Source organism: Solanum lycopersicum, chromosome 2, assembly GCF_036512215.1.
Source record: "Solanum lycopersicum chromosome 2, SLM_r2.1".
NCBI lineage: Eukaryota > Viridiplantae > Streptophyta > Magnoliopsida > Solanales > Solanaceae > Solanum > Solanum lycopersicum.
Window position 1 is genome coordinate 58,136,313 of NC_090801.1, and position 19,503 is coordinate 58,155,815.

General features: G+C 27.9%; 2 protein-coding genes across 3 annotated transcripts; one reads left to right on the forward strand and one right to left on the reverse strand.

Annotated features, from left to right (window-relative positions):
• The first annotated feature begins 5,970 nt into the window (after nucleotides 1-5,970).
• LOC101256738 (protein LIGHT-DEPENDENT SHORT HYPOCOTYLS 10) lies at nucleotides 5,971-11,818 on the forward strand. Of its 2 annotated transcripts, XR_740054.4 has the most exons (3): nucleotides 5,971-6,696; nucleotides 11,229-11,271; nucleotides 11,505-11,818. XR_740054.4 is itself a non-coding variant. In XM_004233026.5 (2 exons), the coding sequence occupies exon 1, from the start codon at nucleotides 6,112-6,114 to the stop codon at nucleotides 6,685-6,687; it is 576 nt and encodes a 191-aa protein (XP_004233074.1). In that variant the 5' UTR covers nucleotides 5,971-6,111; the 3' UTR covers nucleotides 6,688-6,696; nucleotides 11,505-11,818. The 2 variants fall into 2 exon arrangements, 1 of the variants encoding a protein (XP_004233074.1); XM_004233026.5 differs by lacking the exon at nucleotides 11,229-11,271.
• A 361-nt stretch (nucleotides 11,819-12,179) lies between these two features.
• On the reverse strand, nucleotides 12,180-13,644 carry LOC101253447 (epidermis-specific secreted glycoprotein EP1-like). Its single transcript, XM_004233015.5, has one exon. The coding sequence runs from the start codon at nucleotides 13,595-13,597 to the stop codon at nucleotides 12,287-12,289; it is 1,311 nt and encodes a 436-aa protein (XP_004233063.1). The 5' UTR covers nucleotides 13,598-13,644; the 3' UTR covers nucleotides 12,180-12,286.
• Nucleotides 13,645-19,503: the final 5,859 nt, after the last annotated feature.

Genomic DNA, 19,503 nt, shown 5'->3' on the forward strand with positions numbered 1-19,503 from the left:
AATTCAAGTGTAATGTGGTTTGTGGGATTATATTTTAAGTCGATATGGTTGTATGTGATATGACTATACATTGTCATTTTGAAACACTATCCGTCGATATGGTGTTACATCCAGTGGCTGCTCTACAACTTAGGAAAAAAAAAAGAAACAACTGTCTTAGGTCCCAAAATTGGAGAGGTCCCATTTTTTTTAAAAAAATAATAAGTTATATATAATTTTTAAAAAAAATATCGAATTGAATGTCGAATATATAAAGTTTTCGTAAAAGAGTAAAAAAATATAAAAAGTTTGACAAATACTGAGTACTGTCTCAAGAATGATTAAATAATTGGCTATAATAAACTTCATAAAAAAAAAATCTTCCAATTTAACGCCTCCATTCGAATCTTGTTAGGCCACCGATTTAATAGAGGCGTCCCTGGTTACATCTAAAGAAAAGTATACTAAAGGCTTACATACCTAGGATACTACCAAACCACATCTTAAACGATTTTAATTATACATCTTTTATACCAATATGTGTTATGGTGTATTAGTAGGAGTGTTTCACCCTTAAGTAGACGTCTCGGGTTAGAGCCCTGAGTAAATCATGTTGATAGCGCCACCTCTGAATAGGTCATACAGTGTGCAATTCGAATTTAATTGGAGCCCCAATGTAGACTTCAGACGCTAGCTGAGAAATCAAAATGTTTTTATATATCGAGGTCTCGATGAGAGTATACAACTTGCAAAAATAATGCATATATATTAATTTTTATATTAATAATATCTTGTTTGATACACTGTTTTATGTCACACAAACATTAGTTATACGCTCTATTGTGTATTAAGGTGTATATTACTAGTGTCATGGATCTCTAGGTATTAGAAATGCAAAAAGATTTAATGCATGAATTTGCATGGTTAAAGACTCAATTACCCCTCGCGACTCTTTTTACATCTTTTTCACCATAATTATGAAAGATATCTTTGTAAACAATATTTTTTATGCAATACATGTTATTCTCAATATATCAAATCAAACAACGCATAAAAATTAATTTATTTATAATTAATGTAAGTATAAAGAATAGAAGCATTATTAATGCAATAATCACTAATACACTTTATCTAACATTATTTTTATATACCTTACTAAAAGACTTTAGATTTCATATTAGGTATTGAAGATTGTCAATTTTTACAACGGCTAATTAACATATATCTCCTGTTTTAATTTGTTCATTTTGATTCATGGTATTATTAAATTAACTAATGTTTAATATGAATTTAAACAATGTGCATAGTTAAAAATTATACAAAAATAATATAAGTCGCAATAATTAACAATTTAAAATAATTCGAAAACATTTAAAAGGTTATGGTAAAATATATTTCTTTTTCTCGACTATATGTGGTATTGAAATAATAAGTAAGACAAACATTCTTTACCCTAGAAAAAGAAGACAGACAGATTTTAAAAGAATGGAAGAATATAAGATATATAAATATTTCTCAGAAACCAAAAGAATAAAAAGTTTGGGCAACACTAATATATGTATTACACAATATTTGGCTCTTCCATTCTCTACATAACCCTACGTTTTGTCACTCTTTAATCATGATGCCTCCGACCACCTCCCGTCTCAAATTATTTATTTTATTTTTTAAAAAATAAGGATTAAGAGATAATTAATTATTTTATAATTATTCATATATTAAGATATTATATATTTTATTTATTTAATATAATCTTTCTTTATTTTATATTTATTTAACTATGTATTATCTTTTCATTTTTGAGGTGTATATAATTTTCGATAACAAATACTACTAAAACAAATGAGATAAAAGTAATTTCTAACCAAAAAAATACTCTCTTCGTCCGGTATTGTTTGTCATGATTTCTATTTTTGGAGTCAAACTATAAATACTTTGACAAACATTTTAAGATGTATTTTTTAATCATATTAATATGCAAAAAATTGTAATTTATAGTACTTTTCATATAGTTGTAAAATATCTAATTTTTTTGTTTAAAATATCGAATAAATGTGACCAAATTTACCTTTAAAAATCAGTCAAATTGATTTTCCATAAGCGTAACATGACAAACAATTCTGGACGGAGAGAGTAAAAAATAAAAGTAATGAATTTTATTTAAATAATAAATAGTTTGAGATAATAATTTTTAAAATTATAATAAATAATTTAGGAAGGAAGGAGTAATAAATGAAATCTAATTTTGGGATTACAAGTACAACAAGGTTACTATGACAAAACGCGTTAAATTGTACCTGATCAACAATCAAATAATCATTGGGACCCTTCATTTCATTAACAACTCATAAATAGAGTAATTGCGTCATTTTTTAACCAACAATATATTCGCTTAATTTTTTATAAAGTCATCTAAATAAGTAAAGGATAACTAATTTTTTTTACCATCTTGAAGTTTGAGAAATTATTCTCTATTGATCTTTCATTTAAGTAAAAATAATTCTAGTCTAAAAAATAAAAGATAACAAAAGTAAAAATATCAAATATTATCAAGACAATGACTATTACAAAATAAAATTATTAAAGAATATCAAAAGTCTCATATCAGGAGTTAATAAGATAGATGAACTTTTTATAAGAGTTAAACAATTCACTCTCTTTGAGTTAACTTATAGTGTGTGAGCTAGATCTATGACCTAATTTAATATTGTACTAGAGCAGGATCCGTCTCAACCGATGTTGGGACCTTATAATTAAAATTATCCACGCACCAAATGCTAAGTACTGAGTGTGAGGTGAGGTATTAAATAATGACAAAAATCTCTTATCGGTGATTAATGTGATAAGATGGACTCCTTATAAGGCTTGGACAATTCTCCTCCCTTTAAACTAGCTTTTGGGGTGTGAGTAAAAACTAAGATCTAATTTAACAAAAATAATAATTGAAGTGTAAAAAGTAATAGATAGTGAAAGAAATCAAAAGATAAATAACTAGCTAAGAGATACTGTAATTATTATTAAGGATGGATAATAAGATTATAAGACAATGATGTATGCTACCTATATGAATTAAAATGTATGCTACTTTTACTTGTTCATTTTAAACGTTTAAGAGAACTTTATTATGTTATTCTATACTACTTAATATTGAATAACTATATTATTATGTACATGTTAACTTTTATTGCCTATTTGAATTGCATTACATAACTTTAAAAAAGAAGTTATTTATATATAAAAATATTTTTCGATCACTTTATCTAGGAGAAAAAGTACATGAGGTATATTGGGGTAGTTTTGTTATATAATGATATAATTTATTCATGGATAATTAATTTTGATATTATTGTTTCACTCGCTAACAAGGATAATATTATATATTGATACTAATTATATTCTTAATATAACTTATCCAAAAATTATTAACTAAACAGGGGATAAAACAATTCTAAATTTTTATATCGGCACTATAAATATTTATCCAGCATATTTTACTACATATCAATCACAAAAGAACTTTTTACTTTTGTCTTGAAAGACTTTTTTTTTTTCAAAACGACAAAAGCAGAAATTGCTTTTAAAGGAATGGTACTGATCAATAAATGAATTGAAAATTATACAACTTTGATTTTAAATTTTAGTGTAGGTAAAATTGATTGTTTAATCATGTCCAATTAAGTTTTTGAATAAATTGATTGCTTGTGTTTAATAGGTACAATTAGTAATAGCTTATGAAATTGATTAAGATATGTACAAAAAGATTCAGATATCATTGTTATTTTAAATAAGAAAACACAAGTGGGAATAACATCAATTATTTCATCATTTTGTAGTGAACAATACGTATATTTGGAAACTATAACGCACCTAAAGTTCTAGCATTATTTCATGATACTTTTGGCTAAATGCATATGCATGCATGTCATATTCTGCAATTATAATCATGCATGACATTTCATGAATAAAATTATATCAACACAAATAAGGACTTTGCCTCCTTGGGCTTAAATTCCCTAAAACAAGTCAAACAAATTATTTTTATGAACCGTTATACTTTTTAGCCTACATAGGTAAAAGTTTTGGGCAAAAAAATGTAACGGATACAACGAATTAATTACTAGTTATGATCACCATTGAACATGATGACCATACCATTACAAATAGTTATGATGGTGTGCAAAAATATTACTCCCTCCGTCCATTTTTATTTGTTATGTTATGCTTTTCAAAAGTCAATTAGACTAATTTATAAAGTTAAATTAGATTACATTAATTTGATATTTTAAACAAAAAATTTTAATATTCAAAAACTATACAAAAGTACTACATATTGTAATTTTTTGCATATTAATGTAATAAAAAAATACATCATAAAATGTTAGTTAAAATTTTATCGGTTAATCCAATAAAAAAAAATCAAGACAAATAAAAGCATAGACATTTAAAGTTAGTACAATTTATAATTTTGATATCTTATGTATTGACATGATCAAGCAATCAATTTGTTCAAAAACTTAATTGTATCTATTAAACACAAGATGCTAGGATATTAAAAAATAAAATCTTGCTTACTTTCTTTGAACGCTTTAAATCTTTTATATAAAAAATAATTCGTGAACTAAATACTTCTTTTCAAAAAATGGAGACTCATCAATGTCACTACTCTCTCTCTCTTTCACTCCCTATCTTCTCTCAAAACAAAATATCATCACAATAAAAAAGATTTGATATTAAATTAAAAATTCTAAAAAAAAAAACGTTGGTTCTAGTTGGACGGTGGCAGCTGAAAAAAAAAAAGGACGGTGGCAAACGGTGGCGCTGAAGAAATTAGATTTTTTAATTTGCCCCTTAAAAGTAGTTTTTTTTTCCTCATAATTATTTAGTCCTAATTTTGAACCAAAAATGTCATATGAATCCGTCAATTCATTGTTTTGTTGCACTATTGGTGAGTATGTTACAAAAATTTCCCTCAGTTTCTTTTACTTTGTCGTGTTACATTTTTTATAATTAATTTTTAAAATAAATTAAAATATATTAACTCGATATATTAGAATAAAAAATTTAAATATCTGATAAATTATACTAAAAAAACAAACGGAGTATAAATTGAGTATTCACTCTCATATAAAGTATCTAATATATAAATAAAAGTTCACGTTTTTGTCTTTAGATCTCCACATATATTATGAAAAGTAAATTAATAGATTTACTAGTATTCTAAAATCTTTTTCATTCGAGAGAGCGCTTCACTAATTGGCTAAATCTTCTAACCTAATTATTTTATTAACGAGTCGTATTATTTTAAGCAGCCTGAAATCCAAATTCACAGCTATTTTTGTCTCTATTTACACGTGAAAAGAAGCGGAAAATTTTGAAAGAAAAAGGGATTATTATATACGATGATGACTTGTGACAACCTCACTTTTAACATAAAGATAATACCCAAAGAACAAAACACTTCCAAATCCCTAAGTAGTTGAAGCATTTAACCCAAAAAAATAAAAAAAATATTCAAGCAAGTAATATGTTTTGCAATCATGATTTACTGCCTTATTAAAACAGTTAAATTTATATAATAAATTTGTTCGATAATAAATAAAAATGTGATTATACTATTAGATGTGATAGTTATATAAATTTAATAAGTATATAAAAAATTCGACCGAAAAAAAAGCTAATTTTTATTTCGCAAAAAAAATAAAAAAAATTATGGAAAAAGTGTTTTTCTTCTTCTTCAAGATAGTACAAGGTGAATAGCACCGACTAACAAGTCACGGATACAATAACTTATGGTGTATGGTGTTGATTAAAACTAGAAAAAATTGAAATGATGATGCTAATTACCCTTAATAAATGATTAAAATTTCAATAGTACAAGTTTAGTGGTGATAAAATTGTGATTAAAAAAGAAAGAACGAAAATGAAAGAAAGCGAGAGATATAAATAAAAAATATTCATTAAAAAATAAAAAAATAAAAGAAAGAACAAAAGCACCTCTAGTAAGGGTCCCATGCATTGTCTCCTTAGTGGACTGAAAGATGTGATTTTCATCTTTTTTTTTTTCTACAAACTGCACCAATTCCATTTTCTTTCCCTTCTTCAGTATCCTTATTTTTTTCTTTCAAAAAAAAAATGAATCCTTCTACCATAGTCATGACAAAAGAGCTCTCCGCTGGATCATCACGATCCGGCGGTGAACAGTTACAAAATAATAATCCCGCACCGTTGAGTCGGTACGAGTCACAAAAAAGGCGAGACTGGAACACTTTTGGTCAGTACTTGAAAAATCAAAGACCACCTGTTCCGTTATCACAGTGTAATTGCAATCATGTTCTAGAATTCCTTCGATACCTTGACCAGTTCGGTAAGACTAAGGTTCACTTACACGGATGCGTGTTTTTCGGACAACCTGATCCACCAGCACCTTGTACTTGCCCGTTAAGGCAAGCCTGGGGTAGCCTTGATGCTTTAATAGGGAGGCTTAGAGCTGCGTACGAAGAGAACGGAGGGTCCCCGGAGAATAATCCGTTTGGAAATGGCGCGATTCGCCTTTATTTAAGAGAGGTAAAAGAGTGTCAAGCTAAGGCAAGAGGGATTCCTTACAAGAAGAAAAAGAAAAGGAAGCTTAATAATAATTCAATTAAGCCCATTGGCGCTGGTGTTGGTGCTAGTGCTGATCAACACAAAAATTTGATGCAAGCAAGCTAAATTATAAGGGTAAGTAATTTTCTTTGTTTTTTATATCAATATTGGTAAATTATACGTATCGTATGGACTTACTTCAATTTTGACTTTATTTCCTTATGGTTGTTGGTATAAAACTATAGGTATAAGTGACAAAGAATTGAATGATTTACTTATTTCTATGAAGTTTGTTGTTGTAATATCAACATCTTTTCTTGGAAAGTAAAATTATTATAAGCACAAGTGATATTTATTATTGCCAAAGTGTAACTAATTTTCGATTAGACCTTGATGTAAAAGGTTATTTACTAAATGAAAATCCCTAAAACCCTGATCTTTATGGTCACAGTGAAGCAATTGAATTTGAGGAATAATAGATATAGGAAAATTTCATCTCTTTTATTTTAATATTTGGGAGTATATATACATATATATAGTAGGGTATGAATAGTGCATATTCTAGTAATCTTATTATAACACAAATCTCTCTCATATTTCTTCCTTTCTCTCTCTCATATCATGCAAAAACAATTTATTAATTTCATAATTGAAACTTTTATTCTTCTAAAATATGTGATATTTTCAATATTTCTTGGCCCTTAAGAGATTTGGCAAGATTTTGTGTCTTAATGAGAAAACCCTGTGATGGTTACTATATATATATAGTTAGAGCAATTTATGAAGTGGAAACAAAACTTATATTGTCTTGGACCATTTTAAATAATATAATTAATAGAATCTTCTGTACATCACCAACAATCATATATGTATAATCATTGCTACAAAAAGTTCCAAACGAATATACAGATAATATATATAAGCAGACATATTATGCTTGCCTTTTGTACGTAGGTTCTAGCATTCAAGCCTTTTTCGTATTATTTGTCTGTAAATAGTCATATTTGTTGCTGTTAATTAAGAATATATTTTCAAGGTATACCTAGCTAGTTAGTCCTTTTGTAGCCTGTTATGTACAACTTCCTACTTAGGGAATGTCTCTTTTCTTCTAAGGGAACTTTTATGACCTACACCAAGAACATCCGGTGAATGGACAATTTAATGTGGGGCCAATACTAGGAAACAAGAATAGTAGCTTAACTCTGAACATCTGATGCATGAACAATTTAATACGAGCCTAAAATGAGGAAATAAAAATAAAGTTTAACTCTAAACATCTGATGTGTGAAAAATTTAATATGAATCTTAACATCAAGAAACAAGAATTGGAATAGACTTTGCTTTCATACAATATAAATATAAAATAGATCTTGATCGCATAACTCAATTTCAAAAACTAAGCCATGATAGGATTATTGTCCATGTCATATCAAAAAGACCCATTCATCCATAGATTATGAGTTTACTAGTGCATTTTAAGTTAATATACAATAATACGTAGAATCAATAGTCAATTTTTTAGTGAATTTCTTAATATATATATATATATATATATATATATATATATTAAGAAAGTGTGTGTTTGGGCAAAAGCTATTGGATTCTCGTGAATCTATATCTCGTTCAGCCTCTGGTGTCCCGTCTTCATTTGTTGTTTTTCATATTTGAAGTATACATAGGGGTTTATAATGCATAAGTCCCCTCACATTGGGGTTTTTTTTGGGGGGGAGGGGAATGTACCCGAGACTAAGGTGTTTATTAATTTTTTTTGTGTAATTTGGAAGTACTTGTGAGTAAATTAAGTGACATTCTATATGAGGTAAACATTTATTTTCTTTGTTACTTTGATTTATTTGGATGGTTTCTTATATTTTTAGTGGTTTTCTTGATGGAATGTAATTTTTGCACCATTAATATTTTAGTTTTCGAATTAAAGCATTGAGACTTCTATAATCTATTCTTTCTTCTCTTTTTTTGGAGTTGTACGTTCTCATGAGAATATGAACTCCTTACATGGTTTCGAATAATCCTTTCCTAATAAGCTAATTAGGTTGATTTAGGCTTAAAGTCCATCCTTGACATTTTATTATATGATGGTAATCTTAAGTTATCTTGATGGAATTTCTTCAACTTTTTCATTTTACAATTAGCTTTAGAAATTTAAGCATAGGAACTTATTTCTACATACGATCACTTTCCTAGCTCATTAAACGTACAAATACATAAATGTTTTCAATTTATGTGAACATTATTTACTAAGCACATATATTTTTATAAATAAAAACAAAATTGTTTGGTGTTTGTGGTCTAAACTCTTCAATATGTCATGATATTTATGTAGTTATATATATAAGAGCTTCTCATCAATGGTTACTTAAGTGGAAAGTTTTATTTAAATAGTTTCCAAATACTCCATTTTGAAAGAAAATTGTCCTGGTAAATTTTTACACAACATGTTATGATGATCATTAGGGTTTGTGCCAAATTTTGAACGATCACCAAGATTTGAGCACAAATCCTGACGAATCGCCAGAATTTTAGTCATGAATCGCCATAACTTGTTGCTTAGTCTTGATAGATAACAAATAAGAAATCCTAACGAATCACCATAGAATCAAAGGCAAATTTGCATTGAGCATGTCTCTGTGCTTCGTTAAAATACTCCACTTAATTTTGGGGTATGAGGACGAGTTATTTATCACTACATTCCATATAAAGTTGAGTGATATTTAAAATAAGTTAAACAACTAATGAAAGTTAAAAAATTTATTAAAATGATTTATGAAGTTGCAACTGCTTAACTCGCCTTCTCTATCACATTGAAAAAAGATTATTCCTCTCACAATGTATTATTTTACAAGATTTCCGAAAATACTGTTCCTAATATAATAAAATCTGATTTTCATTTTAAAGGGAAAAAAGAAAATGAACCTCATACAGGCTACAGCCCACAAAAATAACATAGTAGTATGTACTTTATGTTCATACTAAAATAAATATTATCCAACTACTGATTTTGATAAATTTATTTGAATGCAAAAAGGTAGGGATCTTGAGCATGGATATATAATTAAAGTCCTAAACTTTGATGCCAATGTTTGCTTTTCAATCTGTACAATGTTAGAGAAATTCATTGTTATTTGAGCCTTTTGTTATTAATAAAACATGTGAATTAACAAAAGTTAAAGAAAGAGAGGAATTTAGAAGTGGTTGGTCCAAAACTTTTGATCCCTCTGGCTCCATGTACTAAACTTTTAACTTCCGCAAACTTGATTTTGATCTTGAATGTTTGGGACATGACTTAGGGTCAAAATTTCAAGAACACCCATTCCGAAGTTATTTGAATATAATTCCTGAAGAGATAATAATCTTAGGTCTTAGCCGGTATGATTCTTTTTGCAAAGGGTCTCACACCATTGAGAGTTTTTTTTAAAACAATATGGAATTCATCCATCTAGGCTTTCATCTTTCGTTGTGGTTGAAGTTTGATCCATACCCTTACCTTGTATGTTATTTAATTAAAAGAATATAAAAGATAGACGAAAGAAACTACCATTTATATGAGATGATCTGGGGTTGTACAGTTCGATTGCACAATGTACATTCAATTTCCAAAAGACTAAGTAACATCTCCATGAACTATGACAAAGTGAATGATCAGGGAGGATTAAAAGGTTGTTCAACCCTTGTAATTTGCTTCCTTTTTCCTTGTTTTTCTTCTTTTTACGTGAGACTTTGTTCACACACACATACGATAATTCTCCTTTGAACTAAGTTCCAATTATCCACCTATAAGTAACTTTGATCTAGAATTTTGTCCACACATACCCAATATTTGTCATTGACGTTCTACATGTCACCTTTGTCATCTTCTAGCGTGGACACAAGTGGATCATTTGTCACAATATGAGTGACCTTGATCAAGGCTTGCATATAGGTTGATAATTTATAGATTCCATACTACAAGAAAGTTGGAAGGTTTAATTTGATTGAACAAATTGCAATCAATTGATGCAAAAACGAGTGACTTAGAGCTAGACTAGTTGCATTTAATTTGTGGATGACATATAAATATATGAACAAAATAAGTATATTTCTTTTCCCTGCTTCAGCCGTTCACAACATTATTTTTTTTTTTAAAAAAAAAAACAAACTCTCACATCTAAAATATGAAAGAGGGGAAAATAAAGATTAGGAATGAAGATATTCGGAACAAGGTGGGGTATCCTCTATGGTGAATAAAATGAAGGAGGCAAGATTGAAATAGCTCGGGCAGATGAAGAGGAGATGTAAGGATGTACCAGTGAGGAGGTGAGACTCTGGCTATGGTGGATATGGGAAGAGGTTAAGGTAGGCCAAAGAAGTATTAGTATGGAGAGAGTCGAATAGATTAGAAATCGCATACATGTAGCTTATCAAAGGCATGATCCGAGAGAGGAGGACTTGAAAATTGACGATTAGGGTAGAATATACATAGTCGAGTATTGTCTAGTTTTCAGTCTTATTCTTTGATTTTAGTACTTCTATTTGTTTCATTTGTCTCGATTATCTTTTTTTTATTGTTAATGTCAGCATAGCTTGCTTCACTATAATATTTTTTTTAGATACTTGTTTCTGATCTGTTTTATCTGAGCTAAGAGTCTATCGAAAATAATTTTTCTATATAGATAAAGGCCTCTCAGAGTGGAATATACGTAGTATGTTGTTGTTGTAAGTACTCTTCAAACTCTACTGACAATTTGTGCAGATATATCTAGTTTATTTAAATCTCGTCACTACTATAAATTTTTATTATTATTTGGGATGGATGGAGTAATCAATATTGCTATATCACTACTATTTCATGAATACTAATGCCTACAATCATTCACTGTTTTTTCTTTAATTTCATCTTTTTGTTTTTCTGGATATTTCTTACTTTATGCTTACCAAATTTATTGCAGATATATAGGGTGGTCACATGAATTGGATGTATCTGAAGTAGATATATAGAAGATGATGATGCCTGCCACAAGACAAATATGTACCTCAATATACTAGCTATCTAGCTAGTTATGTTTTCTTATTAAGTTATTATTATTATATTTTATATATATATATATATATACACATACTGAAGTCTTAGTCTATAATAATTTAGTTAGATAATCAGTTTCTTTCAATCAAATAACTGTCTTTTGGAAATTTGTTAAGGGATTTCTCCTCCGTTGTAAATTAAATTACTTCTCAGCTATTTTTATAAATATACTTTGCATCATTTTCAGCAGGAGTCATGTATAATAGTTGTAGTATTTCAGTTTCAGTTTTTTCTATGCATCTTTGTTTGTTTTCTTATATTTATAAATTCTTGTGTGTATCTGTAGTATGTATTGAGCCAGGGCGGAGCCACCTTTCGAGTTACAGGTGCACAGACTCAATAACTTTAGCTCAAACATTGTATTTATATATGTAAACAATCTATACAAAATCAAACTAAGTAAAAAGCATTCAAAATTCATTAAACTAAAAGTTCTGACTCGGCATGTGTATTTTGTGAAGCATGACTTGTAACAAATGGCCAAGAAAGATACGTATTTCTTTTTGGGGGGGCTTTTCTTTTCTAAATTAATAGATTCTGGTACATTAAGTGCATTTATTAATTCATTATATTTTGACTAAAGTTACTGAAATTTAAAAAAATAAAATGCTTGCTTCATATATAAATACAAAACAGTAATAACTTCATCTACTTTGAGATCTTGATGTAGCCAACATGGGAGGAATTGTTCACTTTAACCAAAGCTCCAAGCTCAGGTACAACCAAGCACTTTGATGACTCTTGTTTGTAGAAAAAGCCCACACATTTGCAATCTTTGTTGCACCTGTTTTTGCATTCACTTATTTTTATAGGTCCAACTCCTTCATTATAATCACTAGTAAAATGTTCAACTCCTTCCACCTTATAATAGTCCACATTTGATCCTCCTTTACATACTGGCAACTTTGGTGGTGCACATCCTTTACTCCACCCAATCAAGCCTCGAGGGCTCGGACACGCCACACATTGGCTGTCCTCGCAAACGCCTAATGATCCACACCTCATCGGTAGCTTGCATTCACTATTTCCATCGTTATCCCTATCGAGAAGTCGATATGTTACTTCCCATGCTCCCCAATCAACATTTGGTTCATAAGTGTACATTCTTAAATTACCATCCATATCAACTCTAAACATAGTGTATGTACTATTGTATTTAGGCCTAGTAAATATAGATGTACCAGAGCTAGAAGAATTGGTCATGTTGATCCTAAATCCTAGCTCAAAAGCATAATTTTCACCATACTCTGGCTCACAATAGAAATCAAAATTGGCTAAAGAGCCTTTCCCATTACCAAAATCATCTGATTTGAAATACGGTAAAGGCTTTTGTGAATTTACACTTGTATAATACATGGCCCAATGTCTCCCTTCTAGGACAAAACTATAAGGCCCATCAACAGGTTCTTTACTGGACATTCTACTAACAAGCTTATATGGGCCTGTAGCCCTTAAACTTTGGCCCACCAATAGTGTATCCGTTGGGTGATCAAAACTTTGCCAAACAAATAAATCATTTTTGTCATGTAAAACCAAGTTCCCATTGGGCAAAAGTTTTAGCCCAGTTACACCTTTGTTGGCAGTGTTTGTATGCCAAGCTACCGTGCCATCGACATCAGTTAGTACCAAATTCCCATCAATACCAAACGTTAGAGTGGCGTTTTCGCGGACAGGGTTGCCACGATTAGCCTCCCAGACCCATCGCATTATGGACTCAGATCTACGATGACCCATTCGTAGCCCCAGTATGAAGGTGTTTGGAGTAGAATTAAAGAAACAAAGGGTGAAAGGGAAGTTGACAATGTCCAATACACGATAATCTGCAAAGTATTCAACGGAGTATTCGCCGAATGAGCCTTCATTTGTGTACTTGAAGGTTTTGGAAGGAGGAACATTAGCTAATGTTACTATGAATAACGAACAAAATGTTATTACAAGCAAAGAAGAATATGAAGACATTGTTTTTGGTTTTGTGAATGAACAATTTTTGAGTTACTATATTTATACTAATAAAAAAATGTTGAATGCTATATCTTATATATCCAATGGATCAATTTATCCATGTATTTGACAAAGCATTTGTTGACTTTGAATAATTCATCATTGATCAAACTTAAACAACACACTTTTGAATCCACTAATTAATTAATTTCTTTTCACAAATCAATGGTTTTAGACCTTTTGATTCTGGTCAATGAAACCATGAACCAATTATATATAAATTTTTATTTTAAAAAGAAATCCTTATTGTAAGAACATTTATGGCTAAAGTTGGATCTATCTAGAAGCATCCACTCATGGTTGACATTTAAATTATACTAGTGATGGCTAGCTATGTGCTTACGTCTTTACCGTGTAACTTATATAGTCCTGCTACTTATTAATTAGTTGAATGACATTAATGTTCAATTTAATGGAGTTCATCGTACGTTTGCATAAGAAAATATGTGGAATCATGCTGTTGAGCTTTTAATTGCTCTACAATATAAACATTCAGATTTTCTCAATCCTTTAATAGTGATTTATGTAGCGGCGAAATTCATACCGTTTGACTTATTTTCAAAGCGAATTTAATATTAAAAATTTTAGATATATGAAAACTATATGAAAAATACTGTGAGTTGCAGTAATACGGTGAAAAAATATATTTTAAAATGTTGGTCTAAAGGAACCGTAGGGAGGGAGTAATTTGTAGAGATGAAATTATCAAAAACATATATAGTGAACCCTACAAGTATTTTTATGTACATATAAAGTTGGCCTGTAATTCTGTGTGGTACACTTTCTGTGCCATCAAATATTAGCTGTGAAAGTTTTTCAGTGAAATTTTGTGTATGTCATTTGGTTGGTCAAAGGATGCTGTTGCATGTACGTAGATCAGACAAGTTTGATTAGATCGAGTGGTCCTTTAGAGCGTTACACATTTTGTTCGAACATGTAATTTGAATTTCTTAATTATCATTTTTCTTTTTCATAAATATAAAAACTTCTACTATTTGAAAACTATCAATTGTATTATAGCTGCTAAACTGTCTGGCACATATTTATACAAACATGGAGACATTGAACATGTAGCTATAAATTATATACATTTTAGTAAGGACCACACGAGAAATGGGAGTCATAATATATGAGTTTTGACACCTTTTTTTGGAGAAATTAATTATAGCTACCACGTACGTATTGTAAAAGGTTCATGACAATCATATTGTTTAAAGCAATGTTCTTCTACCACACTTTGGAAGAAAATATAGTTTTTAATGGGTAGAGTTTAGAGTGAAAATCTTTTGCACTCTCATATACAAAAAATATACAGAGTTTGATCTGTCGAAGCCAAATTTATTTGTCACAAGGTTAGTTGAGTCACGTACAAACGTGTGGTGGCTTAGCCAGAAAATTCATGAAAGGTGTCTAAAATTGAATAGGTAATTAAAAATATTTAATGAATGGGTGCACTAAAAAAATTGTAAATCAAACTTATGTGACATTTATGATTAATTCTTTTAATAAAAGAATATACCAAAAAATTTATAATCCACTACATAATATTTAGTTTTAATATTCATGTTTATTTAATAGGATGTGAATGGACAAACAAAAAAACAAACAATTTAATTTAGAATAATCTCTTTTATGCTTCAAGATGATGACTAACAATGAAACATGAAAAATAAAAAGTATAACTAAACGAGCGTTATTAAAAGAAAATTTATATTGAGCCTTTATCACTTTCAGTAGCTTTATAGAAAAAAAATTAAATAAATAAAATTTGTTTATTGAATTTAAATTAAATAATTACTTTCGAATTTTGTTTAAATTTTTAAGAAAAATTAAAAAAATCAATTGGCAACTCAACTTTTTTCTCTTAATTAATTTATTAGGTAATATTCAACCTTTTTTCTCTTAATTAATTTGATATATAACATTAATTTTTGAATTATTTTAAAAATAAAAAACTTATTAATTATGATTTGGGCGTTAATTAGGAACCTTTCAAAAAATTCTCTTAATTAATTTAATTGATAATATTATTTTTTGAATTATTTTAAAAATAAAAAATCTATTAATTATGATTTAGGCATTAATAAGAAACCTTTCAAAAATTTCTCTTAATTAATTTAATTGATAATATTATTTTTTAAATTATTTTTACAATAAAATATTTATTAATTATGATTTAGGTGTTAATCAGCAACGTGTAGTTAGAGTGAATCGTTTAGGCATTAATCAGGAACCTGTAGATAGAGGTAATCGAACCCGCGCATAACTAGTTGTGCGCGCCTCAACATTGAGGAATCCAACTACGATATGACACTTTACTATAATTTTAGGATGTTCAAAATATGTTATTTAATTATCTATAATATTATTTTATTAATATATACTTTGTATTTTTCAACGAAGGGTGTCTAATTGACACCCTCAGCCTACTGTAGTTCCGTCACTGACAATGTGATGTCCAATAAAACAAAGGAAGTTTAAAAATAAAAATACTTTTTTTTTTCAAACTCTGTCTAAACATGTTTGACTATGAAGTACAAAACTCAACTTATTTCTAAGAATTTAAAAAACGATTTAAAAAAATGAGGTATTTAGTCATAAATTTTGCACTTTAAAAATAAAATAAAATATTTAAATTTCACAATAAAACATAGTCAAACGTCCACTTGAGCTATTCAGTTAGAAAGAAAAATAGAAAAATTTAAATAACATTAAGTTACCAAGATCTCTTCTTCTATTGTTTTTATTTTTAAAAAAATGTATAATTTCAGTAAAATAAATCGAGGTGTGCCTATTGGGGTCTTTTCAGGGGAATGGAGTGTGGGGAGAAGAAGACAATTTTTCAATAACATAAATCAACAGTATTTGTGGCCTTTAACACTGTTGGGGTTACTAATTTTTTTTAGAAAACCCTACAAATAAATTCTCAAAAATAGTGTGTTTCCTATGACAAAAAAAATAAGTATAAAGAAAAATCCAATAATATGGGCATCAATTACATCCTATTTTTGAATTCTTCTTTATAATGATGTCAAATTTTTTAAAATTCATGGATACATTATTCCTTCAACAGATACATATCAAACGATATATAGGTTATGTATCAAATTTATACTGATTTAAGTTTTAAATAATGTGAATTTTTGTATCAACAATAATATCTAGATCAGATGCATTATTGACAAACAAAATTTCATTGTATCTAATGGAGAGGGGTGATGTATCAAAATGTTAAAAGAGAGAGAAGGAAAAGAAGGATTTTTGTGATTAGTTCTAGAATTTTTAGAAATTATGTTATCATAAATCATTTAATTACTTAACTTTTCCAAAAAAAAAAATAATAATTATGAAATCTTTTTTGAAAATCTCTCTTTTTAACATTTTTCTTTTCCTTCTGAATTGTATTCATATGAGTTTGTAATTATAATTTAGGAACACAATCAATATTTGCATGGTTGTAAATGAAAGCGACGAGTCATAGAGGAGCAAAAGACAATATCAGAAACTCTTACAAAGCTTTTTTTTTTTTTTTTTGTAATAAATACAAAGTTATTTATAACTACTATCAAAGAAAAACGACCAAACACCCTAATAAAACTATGGATACTTGGTAGAAGAATAAGGAATAAATTAATTTTCATATTAAATTTTAGAAAGATCATGAAATAATTTATTTCAAAATTAGTTATTTCAAATTACAATGTTATTTTTTTATATGAAAAATGAAATAATAATCCTTGAATAACTCTTGAAATAACTTAATTACATACTAGTACTACCTAATTCATGGCTAGTTAGGGCTTAGGCAGCTAAATTCATTTGAGGTTGTTGCTTGCATATTAAACTCTAAAACTAATACTATAGACTTCTTTTTTAAAAAAATTTAATATATGAAGAAAAATGGATACTTTTTTTATAATTTAACTTTAAATTACTTTAATTTTAGTGAAATAAATTATAGTCACATAAATATTATAATTTATTATTATTTTTTAGCATAAATTTTAAATACATTTTTTTTATTTTTTAAATTAATTTCATAACATTCAGTTAAACATTTCAATCTCCACTGTATAATGGAGTAATATTTTCTTATCTAGCTGTATCAAAACTACTATATTAAGTAAGTACATCTCATTTCCTCAAGCTCCTTTGGATTTTCCCCTTCTTTCGAAAAAAAAATGAATTAAATAAAGTTTAGTCATAAAGTTGTTTGGTTTTTGGAAAATTTCTTGAAGATGAATTTAAGTTTTAAAAAGTGTTCTTGACATTTTGTCAGGCAGTTTTTTTTCTACTCGAATTTTTTTAAATTTAATTTCAAGTTAAATATATATTTAAATATAACTTCAAACTTTGAAGTATTTTTTTCCAACTTTTAGTTAAATACTATTTTTGTTCAAATATCATAATTTTATGTTCAAACATAGATAAACTTTTCAATCATATCTTCAACCAAATATAACATAAAATTTATGTTAGATTTAATTTAAATTTTCATATTAAATTTTATGAAGATAAAGAAGTCACAAAATTATTAGAGTAGATTATAATAAAATTAGCTTCATATGTTCTATTAAAAATAGGCCGGTCTCTAGGCTCTAGATTTAACCAATTCCTATTGATGTTATATAGAGAAAAAACTGATCTACTATGAAATTTGTATTACTCCCTTTGTTTCTATTTAAGAAATTTTACTATTTTATTTTTATTTAATTTTTTTAAGTTAATTTTTTAATTAATAAATATATTTAAATTAATTAATTTAATCTATAAACATGATTTATTAACTTGATTTTTTTATATTAATCAAATATATATTTGCAAAGCTACTAATAAATATTATAAATTAATAATTTATAATAAAAATGACATTTATACTAACATCGGAAATGAAAGTAATGATAATAAATGTATGGATCCTTTCATTATATTTTTCTCGGATCTCAGACAGCTATTATCTTTCTGAAATTATGTATATAATGGATTATTATTATTATTATTGGTAGAGTTCTTTAAATGTTTAGTTAATTAATAAAATAAGTGTCTGAAACCTTATCTTTTAACCTATAAAATAATTACCTTTAAAGAAATTGAATAGCATGTGCTACTACTCTTTAATTTATATTTAGTTTGGATTATTATATCCCATAATTTTTCTTCCTTTTCTTTTTTTGATAATAGTAGGGCCGTTTTGACCTCAGTATTAAACTATTAATTACCATGAAATAGCAGTAATAAATAAATATAGAACCTTGATCAAAAAAAAAAAATTGTTTCTAACTTTTTGAGTTTCAAGTTCAGGAAAATAGTATATTAATTAATGAAGTGAATTAACATAAGTATTAACTAATTTTTTTCGATTGTATCTAGATCTTTTTTAACTGAACTGTTTAATATATATATTGGTGAAAATAATATATATTTCGCAAAATTAATCTTTTTTTTTAAAACGTCAAACATATATATGCTAACAATGAAGAAGAAAAACTAGAAAATGTTGGGTCATCAATCTTTTCGTAGGCTTTGGAATATTTTGGGGCCCTTTACATATCTTTATGTAAATGGCCTGACAATAAAAGCTCAATAATTATTACTGTACTGCTATTACTACAATTTATTTAATTTTTGGGACAGATAAGATATTTATTTATATGCAGGAATTAGTTGAAGTTTGCACCAACTAAGATTCCAAACGGCTAAATAAAGTTAAACGACATCCATTGAATCATATTTTAGTTGAATGAATATATAGATTTATTGATTATTAGTTCAAGTCAACTACGTTTATACTGACATGAAGATGCTCTTTGTTTTTCTTTTTAATTGTTTTGCTAGATCTACTTATAGTAATTAGACGGGGAGAT